At 41.7% G+C, this 27,030-nt stretch overlaps 1 protein-coding gene across 6 annotated transcripts in view; it reads right to left on the bottom strand.

Moving 5' to 3' along the window:
- Positions 1-202: 202 nt before the first annotated feature.
- polr1e (RNA polymerase I subunit E) overlaps positions 203-27,030 on the bottom strand; it is a 56,432-nt gene continuing 29,604 nt past the window's right edge. For all 6 annotated transcript variants that reach the window (XM_068030323.1, XM_068030324.1, XM_068030326.1 and 3 more), the window contains 5 exons: positions 26,812-26,908; positions 26,215-26,354; positions 16,933-17,014; positions 8,016-8,147; positions 203-624 (listed from right to left, as the gene is read on the bottom strand). In XM_068030323.1, coding sequence (XP_067886424.1) covers positions 468-624; positions 8,016-8,147; positions 16,933-17,014; positions 26,215-26,354; positions 26,812-26,908 — 608 coding nt within the window. In that variant the 3' untranslated portion in view covers positions 203-467. The remainder of the gene's footprint in view (positions 625-8,015; positions 8,148-16,932; positions 17,015-26,214; positions 26,355-26,811; positions 26,909-27,030) is intronic.

The raw sequence follows: 27,030 nt of genomic DNA, 5'->3' as shown, positions 1-27,030 counted from the left end.
ATTCAACTACCAAACTTCACCAGGAAACGAACAACTGTGTTTCAGTAAAATCATATCAGCCTTGTCTAAATAATGGCTAAAAGATATAAAGAGATGTACAAAGTGACCAGTTGCACAAATTCTGATTGACTGTTACATTTCCTGACAAACTAGCAGTATGTCGACTGAGAATCCACTGGACAAATATTAATCGCCACACAAATTACCTGTATTTCAAAGTTTAATTAAGAAAACAAGATACATATGTCAAGGGTCAACTATTAACTCAATTTAAATCACTTATTACATTTCAATAGCACTGTAATGGTACTTGGGTTCTCCTATTTAAAATAAAAATATTTGCTGAAGTATTTGCGAACTCTTCATACCAGACAGGGTTCCTCTGGTTAGAGATTCTTCACACATGTCCCTTTGTGGACTCGGGTTGATTTTACTTTTGGGTTTCGTGTGTCTCTGTTTACAACGTTTTATGTCATTTTCTTCCTTTTGCGACCTTGAAGTGTACTTCGCACAGCCAGTGGTAATGAGAGAGTCGCTATTTTATGATCCTCTGCAGGACCGCCAGGAATATCCACCTTTTTCTTTGCAACTTTTAAACCCATTGCTCTTGCAATGTCCAAAATTCTATAAAATACAACAAGACAGCTGTTGAAAAATATACAGCTTTTGTACCATTCTCTACATTAACCAAGAATGAGAAAGAGATATAAACAAAAACAGTTAATAGCACGAGGGGAAGTTTTGCTCATGCACCAATTAATTGCTAATATAATCACACAGGTTTTTGCAACCACGTTGAATAAATGTTGGAAAAGGTTATAAGAGATAGGATTGATAATCATCTTGAAAAGAATAAGTTCATTAGCGATAGTCAGCACGGTTTTGTGAAGGGTACATCGTGCCTCACAAACCTTATTGAGTTTTTCGAGAAGGTGACCAAACAGGTGGATGAGGGTAAAGCAGTGGATGTGGTGTATATGGATTTCAGTAAGGCGTTTGATAAGGTTCCCCACGGTAGGCTATTGCAGAAAATACGGAAGTATGGGGTTGAAGGTGATTTAGAGCTTTGGATCAGAAATTGGCGAGCTGAAAGAAGACAGAGGGTGGTGGTTGATGGCAAATGTTCATCCTGGAATTTAGTTACTAGTGGTGTACCGCAAGGATCTGTTTTGGGGCCACTACTGTTTGTCATTTTTATAAATGACCTGGAAGAGGGTGTAGAAGGGTGGGTTAGTAAATTTGCGTATGACACTAAGGTCGGAGTTGTGGATAGTGCCGAAGGATGTTGCAGGGTACAGAGGGACATAGATAGGCTGCAGAGCTGGGCTGAGAGATGGCAAATGGAGTTTAATGCGGAAAAGTGCGAGGTGATTCACTTTGGAAGGAGTAACAGGAATGCAGAGTACTGGGCTAATGGGAAGATTCTTGGTAGTGTAGATGAGCAGAGAGATCTTGGTGTCCAGGTACATAAATCCCTGAAAGTTGCTATCCAGGTTAATAGGGCTGTTAAGAAGGCACATGGTGTGTTAGCTTTTATTAGTAGGGGGATCGAGTTTCGGAGCCACGAGGTCATGCTGCAGCTGTACAAAATTCTGGTGAGGCCGCACCTGGAGTATTGCGTGCAGTTCTGGTCACCGCATTATAGGAAGGACATGGAAGCTTTGGAAAGGGTGCAGAGGAGATTTACTAGGATGTTGCCTGGTATGGAGGGAAGGTCTTACGAGGAAAGGCCGAGGGACTTGAGGTTGTTTTCGTTGGAGAAGGAGGAGGAGAGGTGACTTAATAGAGACATATAAGATAATCAGAGGGTTAGATAGGGTGGATAGTGAGAGTCTTGTTCCTCGGATGGTGATGGCAAACACGAGGGGACATAGCTTTAAGTTGAGGGGTGATGGATATAGGACAGATGTTAGAGGTAGTTTCTTTACTCAGAGTAATAGGGGCGTGGAACGCCCTGCCTGCAACAGTAGTAGACTCGCCAACTTTAAGGGCATTTAAGTGGTCATTGGATAGACATATGGATGAAAATGGAATAGTGTAGGTCAGATGGTTTCACAGGTCGGCGCAACATCGAGGGCCGAAGGGCCTGTACTGCGCTGTAATGTTCTAAAGGCAAAATTTATATTTCAATGTCTCAGCGTACTGATTTAGGATTTATTAACCAATGAGGCAACAGAGCTCAGAATAGTACTTTACGAACTCCAGGCCCATGGAAATCAAAGACAACAAAAAGCAATTGAGAATATAAACAGAAAAAGGACTGAGCTGCCTAAGCTTCAACAGCTGGGGGTTGGCAAGGCTTCAGGCCTCATTTGAATCCAGAGCTGAAGGTCATCCACCCCTACTGGGGATAACGTAGGATTTAGCAGGAAGTTACAAACCTGAAAATGTTAGGTGGATGAAGGTACGTGTCCTAACAAGACATGCAGGCATCTTTTATGATTAATAGGGCATTTAGTGGCTCTATGTCAACACCGGAAACATCAGAGGAATGTATGATGGCATTAAGAGAGCTCTTGGGCCAACCATCAAGATGATCGCCCCCCTCAAATCTAAATCAGGGGACATAATCACTGACCAACGCAAACAAATGGACCGCTGGGTTGAGCACTACCTGGAACTGTACTCCAGGGAGAATGTTGTCACTGAGACTGCCCTCAATGCAGCCCAGCCTCTACCAGTCAGGGATGAGCTGGACATACAGCCAACAAAATCGGAACTCAGTGATGCCACTGATTCTCCAGCCAGCGGAAAAGCCCCTGGGAAGGACAGCATTACCCCTGAAATAATCAAGAGTTCCAAGCCTGCTATACTCTCAGCACTACATGAACTGCTATGCCTGTGCTGGGACGAGGGAGCAGTACCCCAGGACATGCGCGATGCCAATATCATCACCCTCTATAAAAACAAAGGTGACCGCGGTGACTGCAACAACTACCGTGGAATCTCCCTGCTCAGCATAGTGGGGAAAGTCTTTGCTCGAGTCGCTCTAAACAGGCTCCAGAAGCTGGCCGAGCGCGTCTACCCTGAGGCACAGTGTGGCTTTCGTGCAGAGAGATCGACCGTTGACATGCTGTTCTCCCATCGTCAGATACAGGAGAAATGCCGTGAACAACAGATGCCCCTCTACATTGCTTTCATTGATCTCACCAAAGCCGTTGACCTCGTCAGCAGATGTCTCTTCAGACTACTAGAAAAGATTGGATCCCACCAAAGCTACTAAGTATCATCACCTCATTCCATGACAATATGAAAGGCACAATTCAACAAAGCGGCTCTTCATCAGAGCCCTTTCCTATCCTGAGTGGCGTGAAACAGGGCTGTGTTCTCGCACCCACACTTTTTGGGATTTTCTTCTCCCTGCTGCTTTCAAATGCGCTCAAGTCCTCTGAAGAAGGAATTTTCCTACACACAAGATCAGGTGGCAGGTTGTTCAACCTTGCCCGTCTCAGAGCGAAGTCCAAAGTATGGCAAGTCCTCATCAGGGAACTCCTCTTTGCTGACGATGCTGCTTTAACATCTCACACTGAAGAGTGCCTGCAGAGTCTCATCGACAGGTTTGCGGCTGCCTGCAATGAATTTGGCCTAACCATCAGCCTCAAGAAAAAGATCATCATGGGGCAGGACGTCAGAAATGCTCCATCCATCAATATTGGCGACCATGCTCTGGAAGTGGTTCAAGAGTTCACCTACCTAGGCTCAATAATCACCAGTAACCTGTCTCTAGATGCAAAAATCAACAAGCGCATGGGAAAGGCTTCCACTGCTATGTCCAGACTGGCCAAGAGAGTGTGGGAAAATGGCGCACTGACACGGAACACAAAAGTCCGAGTGTATCAGGCCTGTGTCCTCAGTACCTTGCTCTATGGCAGCGAGGCCTGGACAATGTATGTCAGCCAAGAGCGACGTCTCAATTCATTCCAACTTCGCTGCCTCTGGAGAATACTTGGCATCAGGTGGCAGGACCGTATCTCCAACACAGATGTCGAGTCGGCCAATATCCCCAGCATATACACACTACTGAGTCAGCGGCGCTTGAGATGGCTTGGCCATGTGAGCCACATGGAAGATGGCAGGATCCCCAAAGACACATTGTGCAGCGAGCTCGCCACTGGTATCAGACCCACCGGCCGTCCATGTCTCCGCTTTAAAGACGTCTGCAAATGCGACATGAAATCCTGTGACATTGATCGCAAGTCGTGGGAGTCAGTTGCCAGCGTTCGGCTGAGCTGGCGGGCAGCCATAAAGACGGGGCAAAAGTGTGGCGAGTCGAAGAGACTTAGTAGTTGGCAGGAAAAAAGACAGAGGCGCAAGGGGAGAGCCAACTGTAACAGCCCCGACGAACAAATTTCTCTGCAGCACCTGTGGAAGAGCCTGTCACTCTAGAATTGGCCTTTATAGCCACTCCAGGCGCTGCTTCACAAACCACTGACCACCTCTAGGCGCTTATCCATTGTCTCTCGAGATATGGAGGCCAAAGAAGAAGATGTCAACACTACACAGCTGTTAATAACTTCAGCTATTAATAACTTTACAAATTCAGTGCAGGTAATGGTGAAAATTGCCAAAATGCTAAACATTCTAAGTCCTAGTCATTAGTATGTTTAAGACACTGCAGACGTCAAAGTTTTAATTACAAGCCTTTAAAGTCCATCTCTGCTAGGAATTTAAAAAAATTCTACCAGACTAGGCAGAAAGTTCCAGAAAAATATTATGTTTCAAAGCAGTCCCAATTGTTCTTTTTTTCAAAATAGGTAAGCTTAAGAAATAAAAAAAAAATGCATGACCAAATCCAGCGAGGCCGTTATTGGAGGAGTTTTGGAGGGTGGTTTGACAATGAGTAGGCTTTAATCGAAAGTATTTCAATTAAGATAAGGAGCAGGAAGCACTAAATTTTATTTTTAAATTAAAACTATATTTAAACATTATCTTACTTTAGACAAGACTGTTTGTATTTAACTACCCAAAAACGTAAGATGGTTACAACAATCTGAAAATGGTGTATAATATACCTAGAACTAAAAATCGCTTCAGCCTGGACTCCTTTCTAAATAAAGGCACAAACATCATATTGCACTACTGCTAAAATATGTTTCCATCAATGGCAGGGCTGTCACAAAGCTGCTGATTGCTTTAGTATGTCAAGCCCTAAACCAGAGATCTTACACAGGAAGAACTAGAACAAATGAGCATTTATTTTCACACATCTCAATGTCCTAAAGTGCTTTGCATCTCAAACTTTTGCATACACTTTCACAACATTGTGCCTAATGTACTTCTGGGTGCAAGATCTGAGCATTTTGTACCCTTTGTGCATGTGGCCATCTAAACTTGTAGTGATGAGAATATGTGGAACCCTACTTATGATGTGTGAATAAGGCCGCTATACCCCAATTTGACACTTAAGTAAATAAACATTAAATAGGTGTTCTTTCCAATCTGGACTGCTTGCTATGATGTGGGCTGCTCTTTCCAGCTGCTCTAAAGAAAGAACTTGCATTTATATGGCACCTTTCACGATCTCAGGATGTCCCAAAGCACTTTACAGCCAATTAAGTACTTTTGAAGTAAATAAAAGCAAAATACTGCGGATGCTGGAAATCTGAAATAAAAACAAGAAATGCTGGAACCACTCAGCAGGTCTGGCAGCATCTGTGGAAAGAGAAGCAGAGTTAACGTTTCGGGTCAGTGACCCTTCATCGGAACTGACAAATATTAGAAAAGTCACAGGTTATAAGCAAGAGAGATGGGGGTGGGGCAAGAGATAACAAAGAAGGTCTAGATTGGACCAGGCCACATAGCTGACCAAAAGGTCACGGAGCAAAGGCAAACAATATGTTAATGGTGTGTTTTGAAGTGTAGTCATTGTTGCAATGTAGGAAACATGGCAGCCAATTTGTGCACAAGGTCCCACAAACAGCAATGTGATAATGACCAGAAAATCTGTTTTTGTTATGTTGCTTGAGGGATAAATATTGATCTTGACACCTAGGTGAAGTCCCCTGCTCTTTTTTTAAATATGCCATGGAATCTTTTACAGACAGGGCCTCAGTTTAACATCTCATCAGAAAGATGGCATCTCTGACAGTGCACAATCCACAACCTTTCTGACTCAGTGCTACCACTGAACCACAGCTGAAACCTACCACTTGCTATTAAATGTGCCATTCTTCCAATCTGTATTCCTTGCTATATAGACTCTTTCCAAACTGTACTGCTTGCTATATGGGCTGCTCTTCTCAATCTACAGCTTGCTGTTAAATAGACTTTTTTTTTCAGACTCCACTACTTACTCAATTGACATGTTGCACTGAATCAATTTTGGAGCAAAATTAGGCAAAATACACATTCTCCACCTTGAATAGGGTTCACATGCAACACCAGGCAATGATACATAACATTAGGAGACTCCGTTAATTAAACATAGTGTTACACCAATTTGCTTTATTGAATGATAATTTTCTATAATCCACTGATTGGAGATTTGACTTTATATTTTTTTTTAAAAGACAAACTGCCAGAAAAGTCATCCTTTCAGCTTCAGGTGATCACCTAGTTTGCAACACTGTATCCTATATTGCAAAGGTCTGTGAGGAGGGAGATGAAATGGCTGCAATTCCAAGCAAGAACCAAGACCCAGGAAGCTTAAAGGAACTACCTATTCTTTCAGCAAGCAGAGAAATACTGCTAACCAGTATGTTTGAATCACTGAGTGACTGTCATGTGACAACCCCTCCCCGTCTGTGGTTTTAAGCTGGTGTTTTCGCTGCAGCAGAGGAGAAGCAACTGGACTCTGGCATGAGCAGACCCTAAGTGGGGGTTCCCCCCCTTCTCCATTCCAGCTTGAAAGCTTTCAAATCCTGCTTGTTGACAGACCACCTATGCATTGTCTGGCTACAATCAGAAAGCCTATTGGAGGAAATCATCTGCATCGCTATCTCCAAGAGGCTCACCAAACCAATCATCTACCTCTTCAAACTAAAAGCTGAATTCAGCTAGAACCCAGCTGAATCATCATACTTCACAGACTGTATACCTTGTTTATGGCCACTAACTCAACCTATCTACCTTGCCCCACTCTGTAACCTATTTGTGTGTGTGTAAACATCTATTTTGTATGCAAATTGCTAGTGTGTGTGTGTGTGAGTGAAAGTTAGCACATTGTTTATTATTTTATTAGTTTGGTTTAGGTGCAATAAAGTTAACCTCTTTCTTTGTTAACTCAAGAAAACCTGTCCAATTGATTACTGACTTGGCCAGTACATCCACTTTAAAAAAGAATTAAATCTGTTGTGGTCAAACAAAGAGAGGGAAAAGGGGGAAGCCCTTCGACCCCGCCTCACTTGACGGTAACAATAGCAACTGTGGGCCTTGGTTAATTTATAACAATCAAGAGATCCAATTCAGCTTTTCCAGAACAAATGTAGGTCAAAATCAAACATAAATTTGGGCGGCGCAGTGGTTAGCACCGCAGCCTCACAGCTCCAGCGACCCGGGTTTGGTTCCGGGTACTGCCTGTGCGAAGTTTACAAGTTCTCCCTGTGACTGCAGGTTGATAGGTAAATTGGCCATTGTAAATTGCCCCTAGTGTAGGTAGGTGGTAGGAGAATTGAGGGAAGGTGGGGATGTGGTAGGGGACATGGGATTAATGTAGGATTAGTATAAATGGGTGGTTGATGATCGGCACAGACTCGGTGGGCTGAAGGACCTGTTTCAGTGCTGTACCTCTCTATGAAATGTTACACCAGTAATGTAATATGTTGGTGTGCCGAAACCTTTGTGTTAACAAAGGGCACGTTTGCAATTCCTCTAAGGACAAGCTTTCAACCTTGGCCTAACCATCAGTTGGGAGGCATCACCAAAGACAGGGAGGGGAATTCTGAGGCCAAGTTATCAAAAAACTAGTACAGGCAGCATCTCAGACAAGGTCAGGTACCTGTCCCCTTGACAATAACAACCACTGAAGACAATATGACTGAGCAACTAATAAAATACTTAAAGGAAAACAGCCTTACCTATTTTCACTGATTTTTAATTCTCGCTGTAGGAATGTGAGGTCAATTTGAAAACTGTTGATGTGTAAAGCCAGTGCAATAATATATGCCACTACCTTAGCTTTCATGGAGGTTGGCATTACATTTTTTATACTGAAACCAAAGACAATAGGAGTTGGTTAGATATAAGGTTTGAAGGCAGGACTTCACATAGCAGCCACCATAAGAAAACCTTTTTTCCCATTACTAACCATAAAGTTACTATTTGTTAGGCAGATCACTAACTCCTGTGTGTCATACAAATTGTAAATTTATCATGTGAATGATGTACCATCAATTTTAGAGATATGACAAATATATTCTTACTGAATACTTGGAGTTAAACGTTCGTTATTTCATGCAGTAATACTCTAACAAAATTTAAATGCAATATTCTGACAGTTTTTAATATTTACAAAAATCTGTTTCACCAAATAAAGTCAGAACAGCAAAACTTAACAATGACAAATACACAAACTGTTCCTGTGACCAGTTCACTATCACATAACCAAATAAAACATATTTACAAAGAAATTACTCAGTCAAAAGCATTATGTAATCTTCTGGATTTAATCCAGAAACAATGGATTGTACATCACACATCAAAGGAAAACTGCTTCTCAACACGAAGTGCTTAATCCACTCATGCTCTACATGTTGAGTATTCATTTGTGCAGTATATTTATGTTCATTTTTAAAAATTACTTTGCAGTTCAACACTTTCTTTTCCCATTGCATCAAAACTTGGTTTAAATGGCTCATTAGATTTTCTGCTATTCTTTTCTTTAATTTGTTTTTCTCTACACTGCTTTGAGTGGCAGATTGTCCCTTAACCATACATGTTGATCGGAGTGTCCAGTCAATTTAACCTGCTTCATATATAGTGCATGTAGCTATAGTGAATTACTGTAATGAAATTTCACTGCTAAAACACATTCTCCTGTATTAGTAATAAGTGATTGGCATGTCAGTTTTTTATGAATTAATCTGATGCTGAAGTATGTAGATCCAAAAAATGACAATTTTGGAAACCCTGGATCAATGTCACTAGAAAGATTACTCAATACTGATATTGCTCATTCTTTCTCAACTAGCTCTTCTCTGCTGGTTGTGATTTTCCAACCAGTGCAATAAAATAAATGAAATGAGATGAATTTATCAGTTATGCAGCTCTTCGGACAGCTGAAGACCCATGACAGCACAACTAATCTCCCTTAGTTCAGAGTTCAATCTACCAAGAATGGTGGCAGAACACATTCCTAAAAATTGGAATGAAAAGGAGAGCAAAATATAACGCAGCGAAGTTCCCCCAACCCCACACAGTTCACATCTGCCTCCTTCCCAAGATCCACAAACCGGACCCATCGTTTCAGCCTGTTCTTGCCTCACAGAACTGACTACTTCCTACTTCAACGGTATTTTCTCCACTTGTCCAGTATCTTCTTACCAATTTCCCTGACTCTTCCAACACCCTCCACCACTTCAACAGTTTCCTGGCCATGTTTTCTTTTCACCATGGACATTCAATCCATCCAAATCTCCAACCTGAGGACCCTCCGCTTCCTCCTTGAACAGAAGTCCAACAAGTCCCCAACCACTACTACCCTCCTCCATCTGGCTGAACTTGTTCTCACATTGAACAACTTTTCCTTTGACTTCACTCATTTTCTCCAAATAAAAGATGTTTCCATGGCCTTCCTTTCCGTGGGATATGTGGAACATTCTTTGTTTCAATCCTACTCTGTCACCCTCCCTCACCTCTTTTTCTAATACTTCGATGACTATCGGTGTTGTTGCCTGCTCACACCCCAAACTGGAAAATTTCATCAATTTTGCTTCCAATTTCCACCTTTCCCTTGCCTTCACATGGTCCATCTTTGACTCATCCCTTCCTCAACTTCTTCATCTCCATTTCTGGGGATAAGCTAACAATCAATATCTACTGTAAGCCCACAACTATCTGACTACACTTCCTCACACCCAGTTTCCTGTAAGGATTCTATTCTATTCTCCCAGTTCCTCAGTCTCAATTGCATTTGTTCTGGCAATACGGTTTTCCATACTAGGGCTTCCAACATGTCTTCCTTTATCATTAACCGAGGCTTCCCTTCCACCATGGTTGACAGGGTCCTCGACTGTGTAGGTTCCATTTCCCACACTTCCACTCTCACCCTTTCCCCTCACTCTCAAATCCACATTCAACAGATCATCCTCTACCATTTTTGTCACTTTGCATATGATGCCACCACCAAACACATCGTCCCCTCCCCTTTCAGAATTCAGAAGGGCCGTTCCTTCTGCATCATCCTGATCCACTCCTCAACCACGCCTAACACCCTCGCCCCTTCCTATGGCACCTTGTTGTGAAAGTGCGGGAGATGCAACATCTGCCTTTTACCTCCTCCCCTCCAATCGTCAGGACTCCAAACACTCCTTGCAGGTGAAACAGCAATTTATTTGTACTTCTTTCAATTTTGTACACTGTATTTGCTGCTCACAATGCAGTCTCCTCTACATTGGGAGACCAAACACACAGATTGGATAACTGCTTTGCAGAACACCACTATTCAGTCTGCGAGCATGACCCTGTGCTTCCGGTGACCTGTTATTTTACTTCTCCACCACACTCCCACTCTGTCCTAATATAAAAGCAAAATACTGCGGATGCTGGAAATCTGAAATAAAAACAAGAAATGCTGGAACCGCTCAGCAGGTCTGGCAGCATCTGTGAAAATAGAAGCAGAGTTAACGTTTCGGGTCAGTGACCCTTCTTCGGAACTGACAAATATTAGAAAAGTCACAGGTTATAAGCAAGTGAGGTAGGGGTGGGGCAAGAGATAACAAAGGAGGTCTAGATTGGACCAGGCCACATAGCTGACCAAAAGGTCACGGAGCAAAGGGAAACAATATGTTAATGGTGTGTTGAAAGACAAAGCATTAGTACAGATTAGGTGTGAATACACTGAATATTGAACAGCAGCGAGTGCAAACCTGAAAAAAACAGTGGGTAAGCAAATTGAACAAACTACGTTGAAATGAAATAAATGCAAAAAAAGATTGTAAAAAATGTAAAAAAGAATGTAAAAACAAGGAAGAAAAAATAACTAAAAATGAAAGTAAAATGGGGGCTGTCATGCTCTGAAATTATTGAACTCAATGTTCAGTCCGGCAGGCTGTAGTGTGCCTAATCGGTAGATGAGATGCTGTTCCTCGAGCTTGCGTTGATGTTCACTGGAACACTGCAGCAATCCCAGGACAGAGATGTGAGCATGAGAACAGGGGGGAGTGTTGAAATGGCAAGCAACCGGAAGCTCAGGGTCCTGCTTGCGGACTGAGCGGAGATGTTCCGCAAAGCGGTCACCCAGTCTGTGCTTGGTCTCCCCAATGTAGAGGAGACCACACTGTGAGCAGCGAATACAGTATACTACATTCAAAGAAGTACAAGTAAATCGCTGCTTCACCTGAAAGGAGTGTTTGGGGCCTGGGATAGTGAGGAGAGAGGAGGTAAATGGGCAGGTATTACACCTCCTGCGATTGCAGGGGAAGGTGCCATGGGAGGGGGACGAGGTGGTGGGGGTAATGGAGGAGTGGACCAGGGTGTCGCAGAGGGAACGATCCCTTCGGAATGCTGACAGGGGAAGGGAGGGGAAGATGCGACTGGTAGTGGCATCACGCTGGAGGTGGCGGAAATGGCGGAGGATGATCCTTTGGATATGGAGGCTGATGGGGTGAAAAGTGAGGACAAGGGGAACCCTGTCACGGTTCTGGGAGGGAGGGGAAGGGGTGAGGGTAGAGGTGCGGGGAATGGGCCGGACACGGTTGAGGGCCCTGTCAACCACAGTGGGGGGGAATCCTCGGTTGAGGAAAAAGGAGGTCATATCAGAAGCACTGTCATGGAAGGTAGCATCATCAGAGCAGATGCGTCGGAGACGGAGAAACTGGGAGAATGGAATGGTCCTTACAGGAGGTAGGGTGTGAAGAAGTGTAGTCGAGGTAGCTGTGGGAGTCGGTGGGCTTATAATGGATATTAGTAGACAACCTATCCCCAGAGATGGAGACAGAGAAGTCGAGGAAGGGAAGGGAAGTGTCAGAGATGGACCATGTAAAGGTGAGAGAAGAGTGGAAATTGGAAGCAAAGTTGATAAAGTTTTCCAGTTCGGGGCGGGAGCAGGAAACGGCACCGATACAGTCCTGTTTCGTTTAGGCATTTTACAGCCTTCTGGAATCAACATTGAGTTCAACAATTTCAGATCATAAGCTCTACCCCATTTTTTAGGGCAACAGCTGTTGGTAGTCATTCTGCTGATAAGTGGCAAGTAACATTCGTGCCACAAAAGTGGCAGGTAATGACAATCTCCAACAAGAGGGAATCTAACCATCACCCCTTGACATTTACCAGCATTACCATCCTGAATCCCCCACCATCAACATCTTGAGGGGGTTACCATTGACCAGAAACTTAACTGGACCGAGCATATAAATGTGGCTACAAAGAGCAGGTCGAAGACTGGGAATTCTGAAGCCAGCATTTCACCTCCTGACTCCCCGAAGCCTGTCCACCATCTACAAGGCACAAGTCAGAGTGTGAAGGAATACTTTCAACAGCTGGATGAGCACAGCTCCAACAACACTCAAGAAGCTCAACACCATCCAGGACAAAGCAGTCCCCTCAATTTGCATCCCATCCACCAACTTAAATTATTCATTCCCTCCACCACTGACAGTGGCGGCAGTGTGTACCATATACAACATGCACTGCAGCAACTCACCAAGGCTCCTTCGACAGCACCTTCCAAACCCGCAACCTTTACCACCTAGAAGCACAAGGGCAGCACATTCGTGGGAACATCACCACCTGCAAGTTCCCCTCCAAGCCACACACCATCCTGACTTGGAACTATATTGCCTTCACTGTCGCTGGGTCAAAATCCTGCAACTCCTTTCTTAACAGCACTGTGGGAGTACCTGCACCAGATGGACTGCAGCGGTTCAAGAAGGCAACCTTCTCGAGGGCAATTAGGGATGGGCAACAAATGTTGGCCTTGCTGGCGACGCCCACATCCCATGAAAGAATTTTTTAAAAATTTACACCCATCTTTTGTTCACTTGTCCGATTACCATCTCCTTGTGCCTTACACCGTTATCCCTTTTGTCATTTAATCTCTCCTGCCTTGAACCCGATCACTGACCGCTTTTGTTCTCCACTCCCTCCTCCAACAACTGTCTGAATACTTGCTGAAAAGCCTTTGGATCACTAATGTTTGCCAGTTCAGGTGAAAGGCACTGTACCAACCTGAAATGTTGAAAAAGTTAACTGTTTCTCTCTATAGATATTGCTTGACCTGAGTTTTTCCAGCATTTTCTGTTTTTATTCAACATATTAATGCTCTGTATGTGTGAATATGGCTCCATCTAGCTGCCTACCAAATACTGAGTAGCTGTTAGATGAAACAGATACAGAGTAAACATTAATGGCATTACTATGCAGCATGGCATCGTGAAGGGTTTGCAAATCTTCCCACAGCATTATTGTAATGTGAATGGAATGGAAAATACTGCATGCACATATACAGCAGCAAGTGCTGTACCTTACCAAAGGTAGCTGAAGTAAGTCAAAATATTCTTGGAACTGAGAAAGACAAAGACCGGCTTCTGAGAAAATGGAGATGTGACCAGAATACTACAGCAGGATCAAAAGCAATGCACTCATGACAATTGCATGCAGATCACCAATCTTTCTCATCACAGGGATGGCTACCAGAGAGCCAGTCAGCATGACAAAAATTGTCACATGCAGAAAGTGGGAGCTTAGGAAAGAATCTTAATGACTATGTAGCACAAAATGAAACTCTCATTGTGGTATTACAGTATTGAAGAGCTTTCAGAAACAAAGAACTTTCAGATATTTGGAAAACAGCAAGCAAGCCTACAGAGGAACACTGTACATGGTAGTACATAAGTTTGTCACATGACTGTAGGCTAAAGACAATTTGTCACATGATCCATTAAGAAACTGGCCTTGGGTCCCATTTCAAATAGAAGCCAAAACATCTGAGGTACTATTAAGCTGACTGACATAAGAATGAGCACAACATGTAACCCACAAATAGGTAGCATTAGTCAGTAATATGATTAGAGACAGAGTATTGTGCAATAGCCATTTTCTTCACATGAAGAGAAAAAAATCTGGACAAAGAACTGGTTCTCCCTCGTCCGAGAACCAAAGTAAAAGGGTATTTCGTCCTTGGACTCGATCCAATAACAACCTGCATTTATAATGCGCCTATAGCATAAAGAACACAAGGCACTTCACAGTGGAGACAGACAGGGAAAGGCTGGAAGATGAGGTGGGTGATCAAAAGCCTAATTGAAAAGATGGTCTTTTCAGTAGGCACTTTAAATCTTTATGTGCCAAAATACTTCATAGAATCACAGGACATGAAAGGAGGCCATTTGGTCCATTGTGCCTCTGCCGGATCTTTGAAAGAGCTATCCAATTAGCCTCACTCCCTTGCTCTTTCCCAACAGCCATATAAATTTCTCCTTTTAAAGTTATATATGTAATTCCCTTTTGAAAATATTACTGAATTTGCTTCCAACATAATTTCAGGATGTGTATTTTATATCATAACAACTCTGCGTCAAAGAAAATTCTCTCCATTTCCCGCCAAGTCCATTACTTAATTTTGTGTCCTCTGGTTACTGACCCTCCTGCCAGTGGAAACAGTTTCTCCCTATCTACTCTATAAAAATCTTTCATAATTTTGAACACTTCTATTAAATCTCCCCTTCATTTTTTTTTGCACTAAGGAGTACTATCCAGGGTTCTCTAGTCTCTCCACAAAACTGAAGTCCCCCATCCCTGGTAACATTCCAGTATATCTCCTCATCTGCATCCTCTCCAAGGCTGTGACATCCTTCCTAAAAGCGTGGTACCCAGAATTGGACCTAATACTTTAGCTGAGGACTAACCAGTCATTTGTAAAGATTTACCATAAATTCCTTGCTTTTGTACCCTACGTCTCCATTAAAAAAGCATCTTTGGTTTTATAGAAGAATAGCCTTATCAATGTGTCTTGCCACCTTCAAAGATTTGTGTAAGTGATCCACCATGTTTCTTTATTCCTGCACCTCCTTTAAAATTGTACCATGTAATTTATATTGCCTCTTCTCATTTCACCTTTCAAAATATCTCACTTCATACTTCTTTGCATTAAATTTCATCTGCCATGTGTCTGCCCATTTCACCCATCTGTCTATTCCTTCTGAAGTCCTTCACTATCCTCCTCTTGTTTACCAGATTTCCAAGTTTTGTATCAACTATAACATTTGAAATTTGGCCCTCTATGCCCAAGTCCAGGTCATTAATATATCAAAAAGAGCAGTGGTCCTAATTCTGACCCGTGAGCCACCACCATATACTTCCTTCCAGTCTGATAAACAGCTGTCACCACTACTCTCTGCTTTTTGCCTATTAAGAGAATTTTGTGTCCGTGCTGCCAATACCTCTTTAATCCCACAAACTTCAATTTTGCTAACAACTCTTATTATGTAGCACGTTATCAAACATCTTCTAAAAAGTCCATATATACAACTGCACTACCTTCATCAGCCCTCTTTGTTAATTCATCAAAGAACTCAGTCAAGTTTATCAGACACTATTTTCCTTTAACGTACCTATGTTGGCTGTCATTTATTAACCTTTATTTTACCAAATGGCAATTAATTTTGGTCCGGATTATGATCTCTAGAAGCTTCCCCACCACCAACATTAGGCTTTAAATTCTTCGAAGCAGAGGTTTATTACAGACAGTCTGAATGTTTTCATCTGTCAACTCACCTCACCTTACCCCAGAATTAAATGAAATTGTAACAAATTAGGTGTGATGTGTACAGAATGTAATCTCTGTTGTTGAAAGTTGCACAAACCAACTTTTCAATGAACTATAATTTATCCCACCACCCAAGTATTGTTACAAAGAATTGGGATTCAAATTTAGAGAGACTGTCAAATCAATTTATATGCAAAATTAACACCCAGTTTTTCATTGTAGGGCTGCTTCTAGCCACTGCAATACAATGAGGCAGCAAGCATCATTTTACAAGATGGTTTCATTCCCTTCATCCCAGAGCAAAGCATGACTGCTGGCAAATGTAAGTGGATTACTCTTGGATCCCCAACCTTTGCAGAAGACCTTCAATCTCAAACACAAATGCAACCGCACCACCACTCATCACTACCAGTCTCCAACTAAGTTTAAATGTGCCTAGTGCAGAACAAAAACACAGCCACGGCATATTCTAGATTAACAGACAATTAACCAATTAATACAGAAAACAGGCAACCAGAAAGGAATTGTCCACATGAATGTGTGAGTAAAGATATTAGAAAAAGTATTCTAAAGGAGGTAATAATGGATTAAAGGATTAATTCAAATGGCCTGCTTAACCACATGCTAATATAGTCATAGATTTCTTTTAACAGAATATTAACTGTTTCAGTGAAATTAAGATCAGCTGGCAGCACACTAATGAGGCAAGCTCTGTAAAATAGTCTCAGAAAGCCTTCCATTCTCTCTCTATTACAAAGAAACACTTACTTCCCCCCCCCCCCCCCACCATACCACAAACATACATTCACTGATTCCTCAGCATTTCTGGACATAGAGCATTGCATTGAAGGAACAGCAGAATAAGAGATCTGGAAACAATATTCAGAGTGTAATGATGGTGCTTTCCAGAGAGACTGCAAGCTTTTTTCTTTTATTATGTTGTAGGAAATGTTAATGGCATTGCTGATGTTTGGGGCTTTTTATTTGAACAATCTTCTGTACTTGTAAAAAACAAATTTTACGCCATTCTTATTGAGAAGAAGCTTAACTATTTAAAGCATATTTACCGTCCACTGTTGTAAGTCAGGACTGTGAAATTTTTCATCAAACTGTTTTTTACAACATCCACAACATCACTCCCAAGAGAACCTGAAGCAGAAAATGTTTTTAAATTGTACATGAATATGAAGTTTAGTTAGGAACAGACTGTTCACATTGTAGAAACACAGCACTGGATCACATTTATTTTTGGGAAAGATCAAAAATAATTCAAATGCATGCAGAAAATTGCATTAGCGTGTTGATTTTTAGAATCTGTATATACTAATAGATATTTAGCACAAACTACTTACCCCTTAGTCATTTTCACTTTTAAAAACATTACACCCAACCTTTGTGTTAAGTCAGAAGTCAACTGATTTGTGGGGGTGATCAACAAGGCAGGAACATGACCAAAGGTTTTCAGGTAGTAGGAACAAAGCTTAAGTAATTTAGAACCGTCATATTAACTTGAGATAAGATCATAATTCTAAAATATTTCAGGGTATTGTTTTAAAAACATAAATATATCCTGAAAAGTTAATGGAATGGCTTTATTCAAATTTGAGTCTCCTTATGTCAACAGCAACTCTTTCATGACAACTGGCAAACTGAAGGACATTCATTGCCGATCACAGTAAGTTTATCAAGAAAATGTGGAGCAAAATAGTTAACATTTAACCCAAAACTTAAAGTTACTGAATTAACATCTGTCCATTAAGTATCAACTGAAAACTGCACAGCATAAAACCTTCAAAAGTATGTCAAAGCACAAACTATTTGAGTCAGACTGGAGATTTTTTAATTATATTGTGAAGGAAAGCTTATCCCAAAAGAGAAGGATGTGGAAATGTTTTCAAAAAGCTGAAATGAAGGAAAGGTGATTGCAGGACACGTGTGCGTGCCAGTGGGGTAAAGTGATAAGCAGTCTATACAGTATCTTCAAACTCTTGCCATTGAATGTGAATAGAGTTATTTGATTTCCCAGTTACCAGACAAAAGTTAAAAATATCCTCAACTTCCTGCAGTAGGAGGCAGAATAACACTTTGTGCAAAATATCTGAAATTAAACCTAGTCATGGTCCTGTGTTATCTTCTTTTTTCTCTCCTTGGAAATATTGAGGTGCGCCTTTAAGACTGTAAAAATAGTACATTTTCAGAACTCTCCAGAGGAACAGTGAGCCAGGGTGCATTCTGGTTGCCAAGCAACAGTCAGAGAGAGAGAGAGAGGACACAAGATTCAATGTTGCAATTTGACTTTTGAAAACTGGCTGGCAGTTCTGTTCCAGCAATTGAAGGAAGAAGCAGAGCTCTGAGACAAAGAACAAAGAAAATTACAGCACAGGAACAGGCCCTTTGGCCCTCCAAGCCTGCGCCGATCCAGATCCTCTGTCTATACCTGTCGCCTATTTTCTAAGGGTCTGTATCTCTTTGCTTCCTGCCCATTCATGTATCTGTCTAGATACATCTTAAAAGACGCTATCGTGCCCGCGTCTACCAACTCCACTGGCAACGCGTTCCAGGCACCCACCACCCTCTGCGTAAAGAACTTTCCACGCATATCCCCCCTAAACTTTTCCCTCTCACTTTGAACTCGTGACCCCTAGTAATTAAATCCCCCACTCTGGGGAAAAAGCTTCTTGCTATCCACCCTGTCTACACCTCTCATGATTTTGTACACCTCAATCAGGTCCCCCCTCAACCTCCGTCTTTCTAATGAAAATAATCCTAATCTACTCAACCTCTCTTCATAGCTAGCAATTTAAACTGAAGGAAGAAAAGCTGTGTTATTTCTCTCTCAAAATTCTACAAAGCTTCAAGCCAAATTAATTCCATAAAAAATGAGAAAAAAGCTTTTTTCTTTCACAACAAATTATGGATATCTGTTGTGTTCATCGCTGGGAAAAGAGTTTAATACTACAACAGCCAAACTGTTGAACCCCTATCTTTGGAAGGGCCTTCTGTTTTCATCGGACCTTGGAAGTTCGCAAGTGAACTTTGACTGTGTTGTATTGGAAGACCATTCATCAGGAACGCAATTTTCAAAGACTATTTTTTTGGTCAGCTAACTTAAAACCAAGTGTATGTATGCGAATTTGGGAGATAGATTTTTAAATAAGTTATAAGGCCTTTAAGATATTGGTTTATCTTAGTAGTGTTTAAGATTTTAGTTTTTTTTAATAAATAGTTAATCTGTTGAAATCTAGATACCTGGTTTGGTTCACTTCATTCGGGGGTTACTAGATTGTTCAATCTGGCTGCTTTTTTCTTCAATTTGGAAAGCTTAAAGAAATATGATGCGACCTGTGGAGCGATGGGATTAAATTGAGTGAGTTGCTCCCATCGCGATCAGAATCATATATATTGATTGGGGGCTTTATCCTGAGCGGTCGTAACAACCTGCCCTGGTGGATCAATGACTGCACGTGTTGCACAGAACCAGATATGATCACCAAGTTTGCACACTTAGTCTTTGCTCAACCAGGACCAGCAGTGGAGGTACTGCAACTGGTCTCTGCAATCCTGTACAGGTGCCTCCCCTTGATTGCTATTGGCCATTGGGTAGGAAGGACCTAGTTCAGCCCTGGTACCTCACACAGTGAATAGCTGCCAATAATCACTGTTAAACCTCACACTTGAACCAGGTCACTTGGCCAAAGTTTTGCAGGGAAATAGGCATCTGTGGAACCATATCCCAGTAGGCAGTCAATGCCTTCAGGAGAGAAAGGATGAGGTGAATGTTTTTCAAAAGAAAACTCAGCAGAATGACTAAGATGTGGTTCATTTGTTATTAAGCAATATTACTGATAAAATCTTGCCGCATTTGCCTAAGGGCTGAAATATTGCATTGTATTTCTATTGTTTTCTTTCCATTCAACATTCTAATGCTTCATATGGACCATGCTCTGCAGTTACTCAAGTTAAAGCTTTCAACTGTAACAAAAGTACTTCTCCCTTTGGTAATAACACCCCAAACTATGTTCACTTTGAATGACATTTTAATTCAATAGGTTCCTTCAGGAACAGAGACCTCTTCTGAAATTATTAATCTGGCACAAAAGTGACAAATTAAATTAAATTCAGAATTGAGAAAAAGAATTCTGTTATGAAACATCACTCCTGTAACACTTAGAAGCTTTGGTCGGCTACAAGTATTTCACATTAACTTCATGGGACTGTGCATGACAGCTGCTACTGCAACTGCGCGTATTGGAGTTGGAAGGCTTTTGAAAGATGCAAAATATCTTTTACCCTCTCATATACCATGAAAAATGTTTTCCTTACACTTTGAATGTTGATTAAGTCCCAAATGCCAAATCAGTACTAAACAGAAAACAGTGACATTTATAAAAAAATCAGTGTAATCTTGTTACATGGTTGAATCCTGATAAATGCACAAAAAGCGTCATTGAGAAATCTACTGCCTGAATCTGAATCAGCTTCTAAGTAAGGGTAAATCAGAATCAGGGGTAAGAGTGGCCAAAGACCAAAAGGTCTGAAATTTGTTTTGACAAGGAATCGTGTAATTTTAGCACTGTTAATGATCTGTAATGAATACAAATGTTTCCAGGCCACTTCAAATGTGTAGAAACTTTAGTTATCCTTTTGTTTACCTTCGATTACCATCAAGATAGTGGACCAATACATTTGTATGAAATCACCAAAGTGACCTCAGCATTCCATCATTTAATACAGTTAGTACATCATGTAATTATGAACGATGAAGTAAATTGTAACACCTGAACATGACCTTGAAAATCTATTTGTAAATCCGTGCTCATTCGTTCATTGTCAGCAGTGGGGCCGATGGCATCGCCTTGCTTCTTCTCTGGCTTTCTTCAAGCCTCCCTCAGTCCACGTCTCAATGTCATTCGCCCATCCGAGTTTTCCTCTTCCTCTTCTGTTTTTTCCCTCAATTTCTCCTTCAAGTGTTGCTAAGCCAAAGCTGTTGGGTCTTTCATTTCCGATGTCAGTACTTAGTTATCTTTCTCTCTCTAACTGTACTTAGCAACCCTTTTGATCCTGACCTTTTCTTGATCTGACCCCCTTATTTGCCTTTCTGTTCATCTAGCTGATTTGAGTATCCTCCACCATACCTACATTTCATAAGCTATTATCCTCCTCTCATACTCTTCAGAGTCCAACTTGCATTCATGGAGTGCAACACTCCACACTAGTGACTGTACTAGACAATTTTTCAACTTCATGCTGATGCTTTTGGACTTCCAGACGCTACTTAAGTCACTGGTAACACCTCTTGCCAAAGCTAATCTAACCTGGATTTCATTTTTGGATGTAACTTTGGCATTTATCATCGAGCCAAAGTACTTAGATTTGTCCACTGCCTCTTTCTCAGTGCTTCTAATCTTGATGAAGGGTCACTGACCTAAAACGTTAGCTCTGCTTCTCTGTCCACAGGTGCTGCCAGACCTGCTGAGTATTTCCAGCATTTCTTGTTTTTATTTGCTTCTAATCTTGACTTTGCCATTGGCATTTAGAGCCACAACGTTGGTCGTTGCCTCATTTATGTTCAGTCCATATAGACTCATTGTGTCTTTTTTGTAGGCCAGCCATAGTCTCTAGCTCTTCCTTTGTTCTGGCTATGAGTATGGTATCGTCAGCATATCTGAGATTCCATATGCTACGACCACCTAAGATGCAGCCACACCTCTCTGGTAACCCTCTTCCTCCACCATCATTATCTTCTCTCCCACAGCATGGGTGACAGACGACACCCCTGCCTGACTTCCTTCTCAAACTGGAACTGATTTGTATGCTCATCATCAACTCTGACAACTCATGAAGCATTTCTGTATAGCTCTTGTATTAGCCACACAAGATGTTTGGCTACACTGATGTCTATAAGTCTCTTCCATAGAACATCATGCTGGACACTGTCGAAAGCTTTGGCATAGTCAATGAACATGAGCCAAAGCTGGGCTTCCTGCTTCCTGTTTTCACATTTCTCCATGAGATTTCTAAGCATGGTGTCAGTTGTACCCTTTCCTGGAATGAAGCCAAACTGCTCCTCTGCCACTTCTCTGTTCACACTGTCTGATGACATCAAGTAGCACTTTCGATGCATTACTGATGAGACGCAGCACACAATGTTTTGGATAGTCCTGTGTGCCTGCTATCTTGGGCATTGTTACCATCTCAAATATAGTCCACTTGCAAGCTCATCACCTGTTGTCCATATATCAGTAATTTCTTTCATTGCAACTACTACTGTCTCACCCCCCAGTGCTTCTACTGGTATCTGATCTTGTCCTTCTGCCTTTCCACTTGATATTCTTTATAGCTTTTCGTATCTCATCTTTCAGTACCTCAGGTTCTTGTTCTTCTTTTAACTCCCAATCTTTGTTATTATCTTTTCTAGTTCTTCTTCAGTTTCCTGCAGTAATTTTCCCATCTCAGCCTGATCCTGTCCTTATATAAGTCTCCATTTTCGTCCTTGATACCTATTCCTGGCTTTACACATACCATTCCAGCTATGACCTTGACGAGAGAATATACTTTCTTGGTGTTACCCTTCTTGTAAACTTCCTCTGCTTCTTCAGTTCTTTTGCTCAGCCAGCTGTTTTTGGCATTTATACAGGTTTACTTCACATCAGCACACAATTTGGGGTATTCTCTTCTTTGTACACAAATCTGTGCTAAAGTTCTACAAACACTGCTAATTGACTGGTTAGGTTTTCCCTTTAGGTGATGAATGCAGAGCTGTAAGATGGGCCTTTCTAGCTTTCTTAGCAGCAACCATAACTACTTTGGCAGAGCATTTTGTGGCCAGTTACTGGTGTGTGATTTATAGCCTTTTCCTCTGTTGCTCTTCTTCTTTACTCCCCTGCTGTTTCTCCTCAGCATACATCTTGTGGGCCTCTTGCATACACTTCACCAGCTTGCCACTAACAGGATCACTCGTGTCTTCTTGCAAAGTATTCCAAACTTGACTTATCCTCTGCTCTCAGTGCATATTTCACAGTTTGGATGGCACTGTATGTGCTAATATGCATCCAGGTAGGTCCTGAGTCAATGATATTAGGCATGGTGCTGAGAGAACTTTTAACCATAGGTCTATGGAAACAGCTCATCAAAGCAAATACAAGTCTGCAGAGAGTATTGTACTTGCCCTCCTTGTGTACTTCATTCCACCATAAGTCTAACCTTCCTTCATTTTTGTATGGAGGCATCCCTTATGAAATTGTCTGACCTCCAGATTGAAGCTCTGAAGTTCTCCCTCAGTGTGCCCATCGAACACTCCCCACACACACTGTACCCCATCCAACTGCCCCACCACACACATACTGTACCCCATCCAACTGCACCCCTCCCCCCACCCACACACTATACCCAATCCAACTGCACCCCTTCCCCCAGCCACACACTGTACCCCATCACACACAGTTCCGCATCCAACACCCACCCCCCAAACACACACACAGTACCCCATTCAACACCTTCCCCTCCCCCGCCACCCCCCACACACTCGCACACGACCCCATTCAACACCTTCCCCCACTACCCCCAACATACACACACGACCCCATTCAACACCTTCCCCCGCTACCCCCAACACACAAACACAGTACCCCATCCAACTGCCCAACACACACACACTACCCCATTCAACACCTTCCCTCCCCCCGCCTCACACACACACTACCCCATTCAACACCTTCCCCCCCCCGCCACCCCCAACACACACACGCACACGACCCCATTCAACACCTTCCCCCGCTACTCCCAACACACAAACACAGTCCCCCATCCAACTGCCCAACACACACACACTACCCCATTCAACACCTTCCCCCCCCCCCCGCCACCCCCAACACACACACACACGACCCCATTCAACACCTTCCCCCGCTACCCCCAACACACAAACACAGTACCCCATCCAACTGCCCAACACACACACACACTACCCCATTCAACAACTTCCCCCAACACACACACGACCCCATTCAACACCTTCCCCCGCTACCCCCAACACACACACACAGTACCCCATCCAACTGCCCAACACACACACACACACACTACCCCATTCAACACCTTCCCACCGCCCCCAATACATACATACACACACACACTCATTTGGCGGAAATTTCTTGTCCCTGATGAGAATGGCATATGGGAAATACACAGAGGTCCACAAGTGTGGAATTCTCCTGATGAATTTTAGACATCTGCATCTAGACTCAACCAAAAAAAACCTGAATAATTTTACTTAATCCTATGGACATGTTTTGGTGAAATCTGTAGATAGTTATGAAAGCTACAACAATATTCACACAAACCTAAGCATGCATTCTTGCCAATAAAATCAACATATACTTTAAAGTAATAAAAAGGCATGTGGAAGCGACAACTAGTGCAGTGGATACTGACACTATCCTTTCACCCATCACTTGGGTTTGAACTCAAGCCCGAACTAACTGGATGAAATTTGGGTCTTTTAGATGAAGGGTCCTAAATTGATGCTGAATATGATTAACATTGATTTCCCAGCAGCCAATTCAAAACTGTTCAAAAATCAACTAAAATTATAAAGACATATTAATTTTTGCAGCACATATTCTTGGGAAAAGTGCTCAAAATGTTTTGTCTTAACTATGGAAATTAATAAGTTGACAGATCTTTTATAATTGCAAATTTGTCTCATAGTTAAGTCAATTCCAAGGTTCAACTGCAACCTCTTGGTACCATGCTGTAGACCACAACGCCGATCAGTATGACCACCCCAGTCTGCATTCATTTATTATTTGCTCTGGAGATCAGATACTATATTTAAACCAAGGTTGTCAGTACTTCAGAGACTGCCCTACATGGTAATAAACTAGAGCACCATTTGAGACTTGGGATTTAACTAATTCGCAAAATACACAATAGCAACAACTCAGCCTAAACTCACTCTGTTTCATACCCTGTTTATTAGATATGCTTAAAAGTCACTTCCACCACCCGTTCTGCTGAATACCAAGTCTCCCTACCTCATCTGACTCCAAAATCTGAAAGCAGTTTGACTTCATTGTGCACTCCAGTAAGTGCGAGAGACATGTTATTGGAAGGCTGACCATGAGCTGTAAAAGATTACACTTCTATTATTTAATGTCTTTCACATTTTCAGGACATCCCAAAGTGCTTCACAGCCAATAAACGACTTTTGATGTGCAGTCACTGTTGCTTTGTAGGCAAACACAACAGCCAATTTGTGAACAGCAAGGTCCCACAAACAGCAATAAGATAAATGACAGGTGAATCTGTTTGATGATGTTGGTTGAGGGATAAATGTTGGCCAGAACATTGGGACAACTCCCCTGCTATATTCTTCACTCTTTTTACTCCCAACTGAATTGACAAATAGAGTCTTGATTTAACGTTTCATCAACAGATGGCACCTCTAACAGTGCAGAACCTCCGCTCCAAAGCGCTGAATGGTGAGCCTAAAATATGTGCTCAAGTGTTGGAGTGGGACTTGAACCCATGACTTCTGACTCAGGGTTCTACCACTGAGCAAAGCTAATACAATAAAGCCATTCTATTACCACTGCAGTTAAGTGACCAGCTTTGTAACATTGGGGGGCACAAGGAAGGCTAATTGATTAGCACAGAAGTTAAACTCATGAAAATGAGCAACAAGTTCCCAAATCATTACATTTAACACTTTAATTTCATTTAGTAATTAGACATCTGGAAAGTTGCTATTTAGCCACTCTGTAGCACAGCTGTATTAGTTCATGCACTTCTGATTGTAATTTTCTGATCACCTGTAAACATATTGTATAGTGAGCTAATACAGGCAGTGTAAACTGATTACAACAGCAATCATACTGTCATTGGGTGATTACAAAACAAAAAATTCTTTGCCTATTACTATCAACAATTGGGAGGGGATTTTATCTGCTGGGATGAAGTGAAATCTATTGGAAATTAAACTGGATACAATATTTACAAAAAAAGCACAGGTTCATATATATTTTTCATTTGAAGACCTGTAAAGTTCAATTCAATTATCTGAAACTTCAAATAAATAGGTAGAATCCACAAATTCAGCATCGGTAGATTCCTGACCTTGATCGTGACTCCCTACAGCCTAATGTTATTTAAACCTACGCTATGCAAGTAATGAGAATGTTGTGCTTAGATCAGAACTGGGGCACTTATCCTGATTCCAGTATGTGATTTTGTTGCACGATTAATTTTAAAGCTCTCAATGCTCCCAAGTCTAATTCTTTGAACTGATTTAATGTACGTCAGTCTTCAGTATCACTGACAAAAATACAAGAGAGAGAGATGAGTTTTACCTTTGTGCTTCAATTCATGGTTTTTTAAGTTGTGCAATCTGATCAGAATCTGTAAGTAAAACAGGCAGTGGCACTTATGATCACGACTTTTCTCATCCTGAGGTATGGATTTAAGTGACTCCAGAACAAAGGAGGAGTAGCTAAAAATAAAGAATAAGACAGCATTAAATCACAGCTTAAATATTATGTTGCAAACCTTTTCTACCTTCTGCTAGTCCAAACAGCATTTCTAACCCAGATTTGCTTAAAAAGTGCAATAGTACATAACAAAAGATAATTAAGGAGCAACAGACATAATGAACTGTAATAAAAACAAAATACTGCGGATGCTGGAAATCTGAAACAAAAACAAGAAATGCTGGAATCACTCAGCAGGTCTGACAGCATCTGTGGAAAGAGATCTCTTTCCACAGATGCTGTCAGACCTGCTGAGTGATTCCAGCATTTCTTGATAATGAACTGTAAGCTGTGTACTGCACAGGATTGTTTTTTTGCAAAATGTACTCTTCAAAACAGGAAATTTTTGTTCAAGGCATCAGAAATACAGCAAATATTGTGGCTGACGGCTTCAAGCCAGCAGATGTCTACTAAACTTACTTGCCAGTTTGTGCCAATTTGCAAATTTCTTCTGTAGTGCTAATCTTCAGTGATTCACAGTGTGCTCCAATTGCTTGATACTCAGTAGGTGAGATGACTTACGATGAATTAAGGAGACATCACACAGAAGTCTGACAACCTTAAGAAATTTGACACAAACTACAATCACCTAATGATTATGTCCGACTATCTAATACCACAGCAATAGAACTGTAACTA

The sequence above is a fragment of the Heterodontus francisci genome, chromosome 4, assembly GCF_036365525.1.
Source record: "Heterodontus francisci isolate sHetFra1 chromosome 4, sHetFra1.hap1, whole genome shotgun sequence".
NCBI classification, from domain to species: domain Eukaryota; kingdom Metazoa; phylum Chordata; class Chondrichthyes; order Heterodontiformes; family Heterodontidae; genus Heterodontus; species Heterodontus francisci.
The sequence above is the reverse complement of the archived record's forward strand: the minus strand, read 5'-3'. Positions and strand labels throughout refer to the sequence as shown.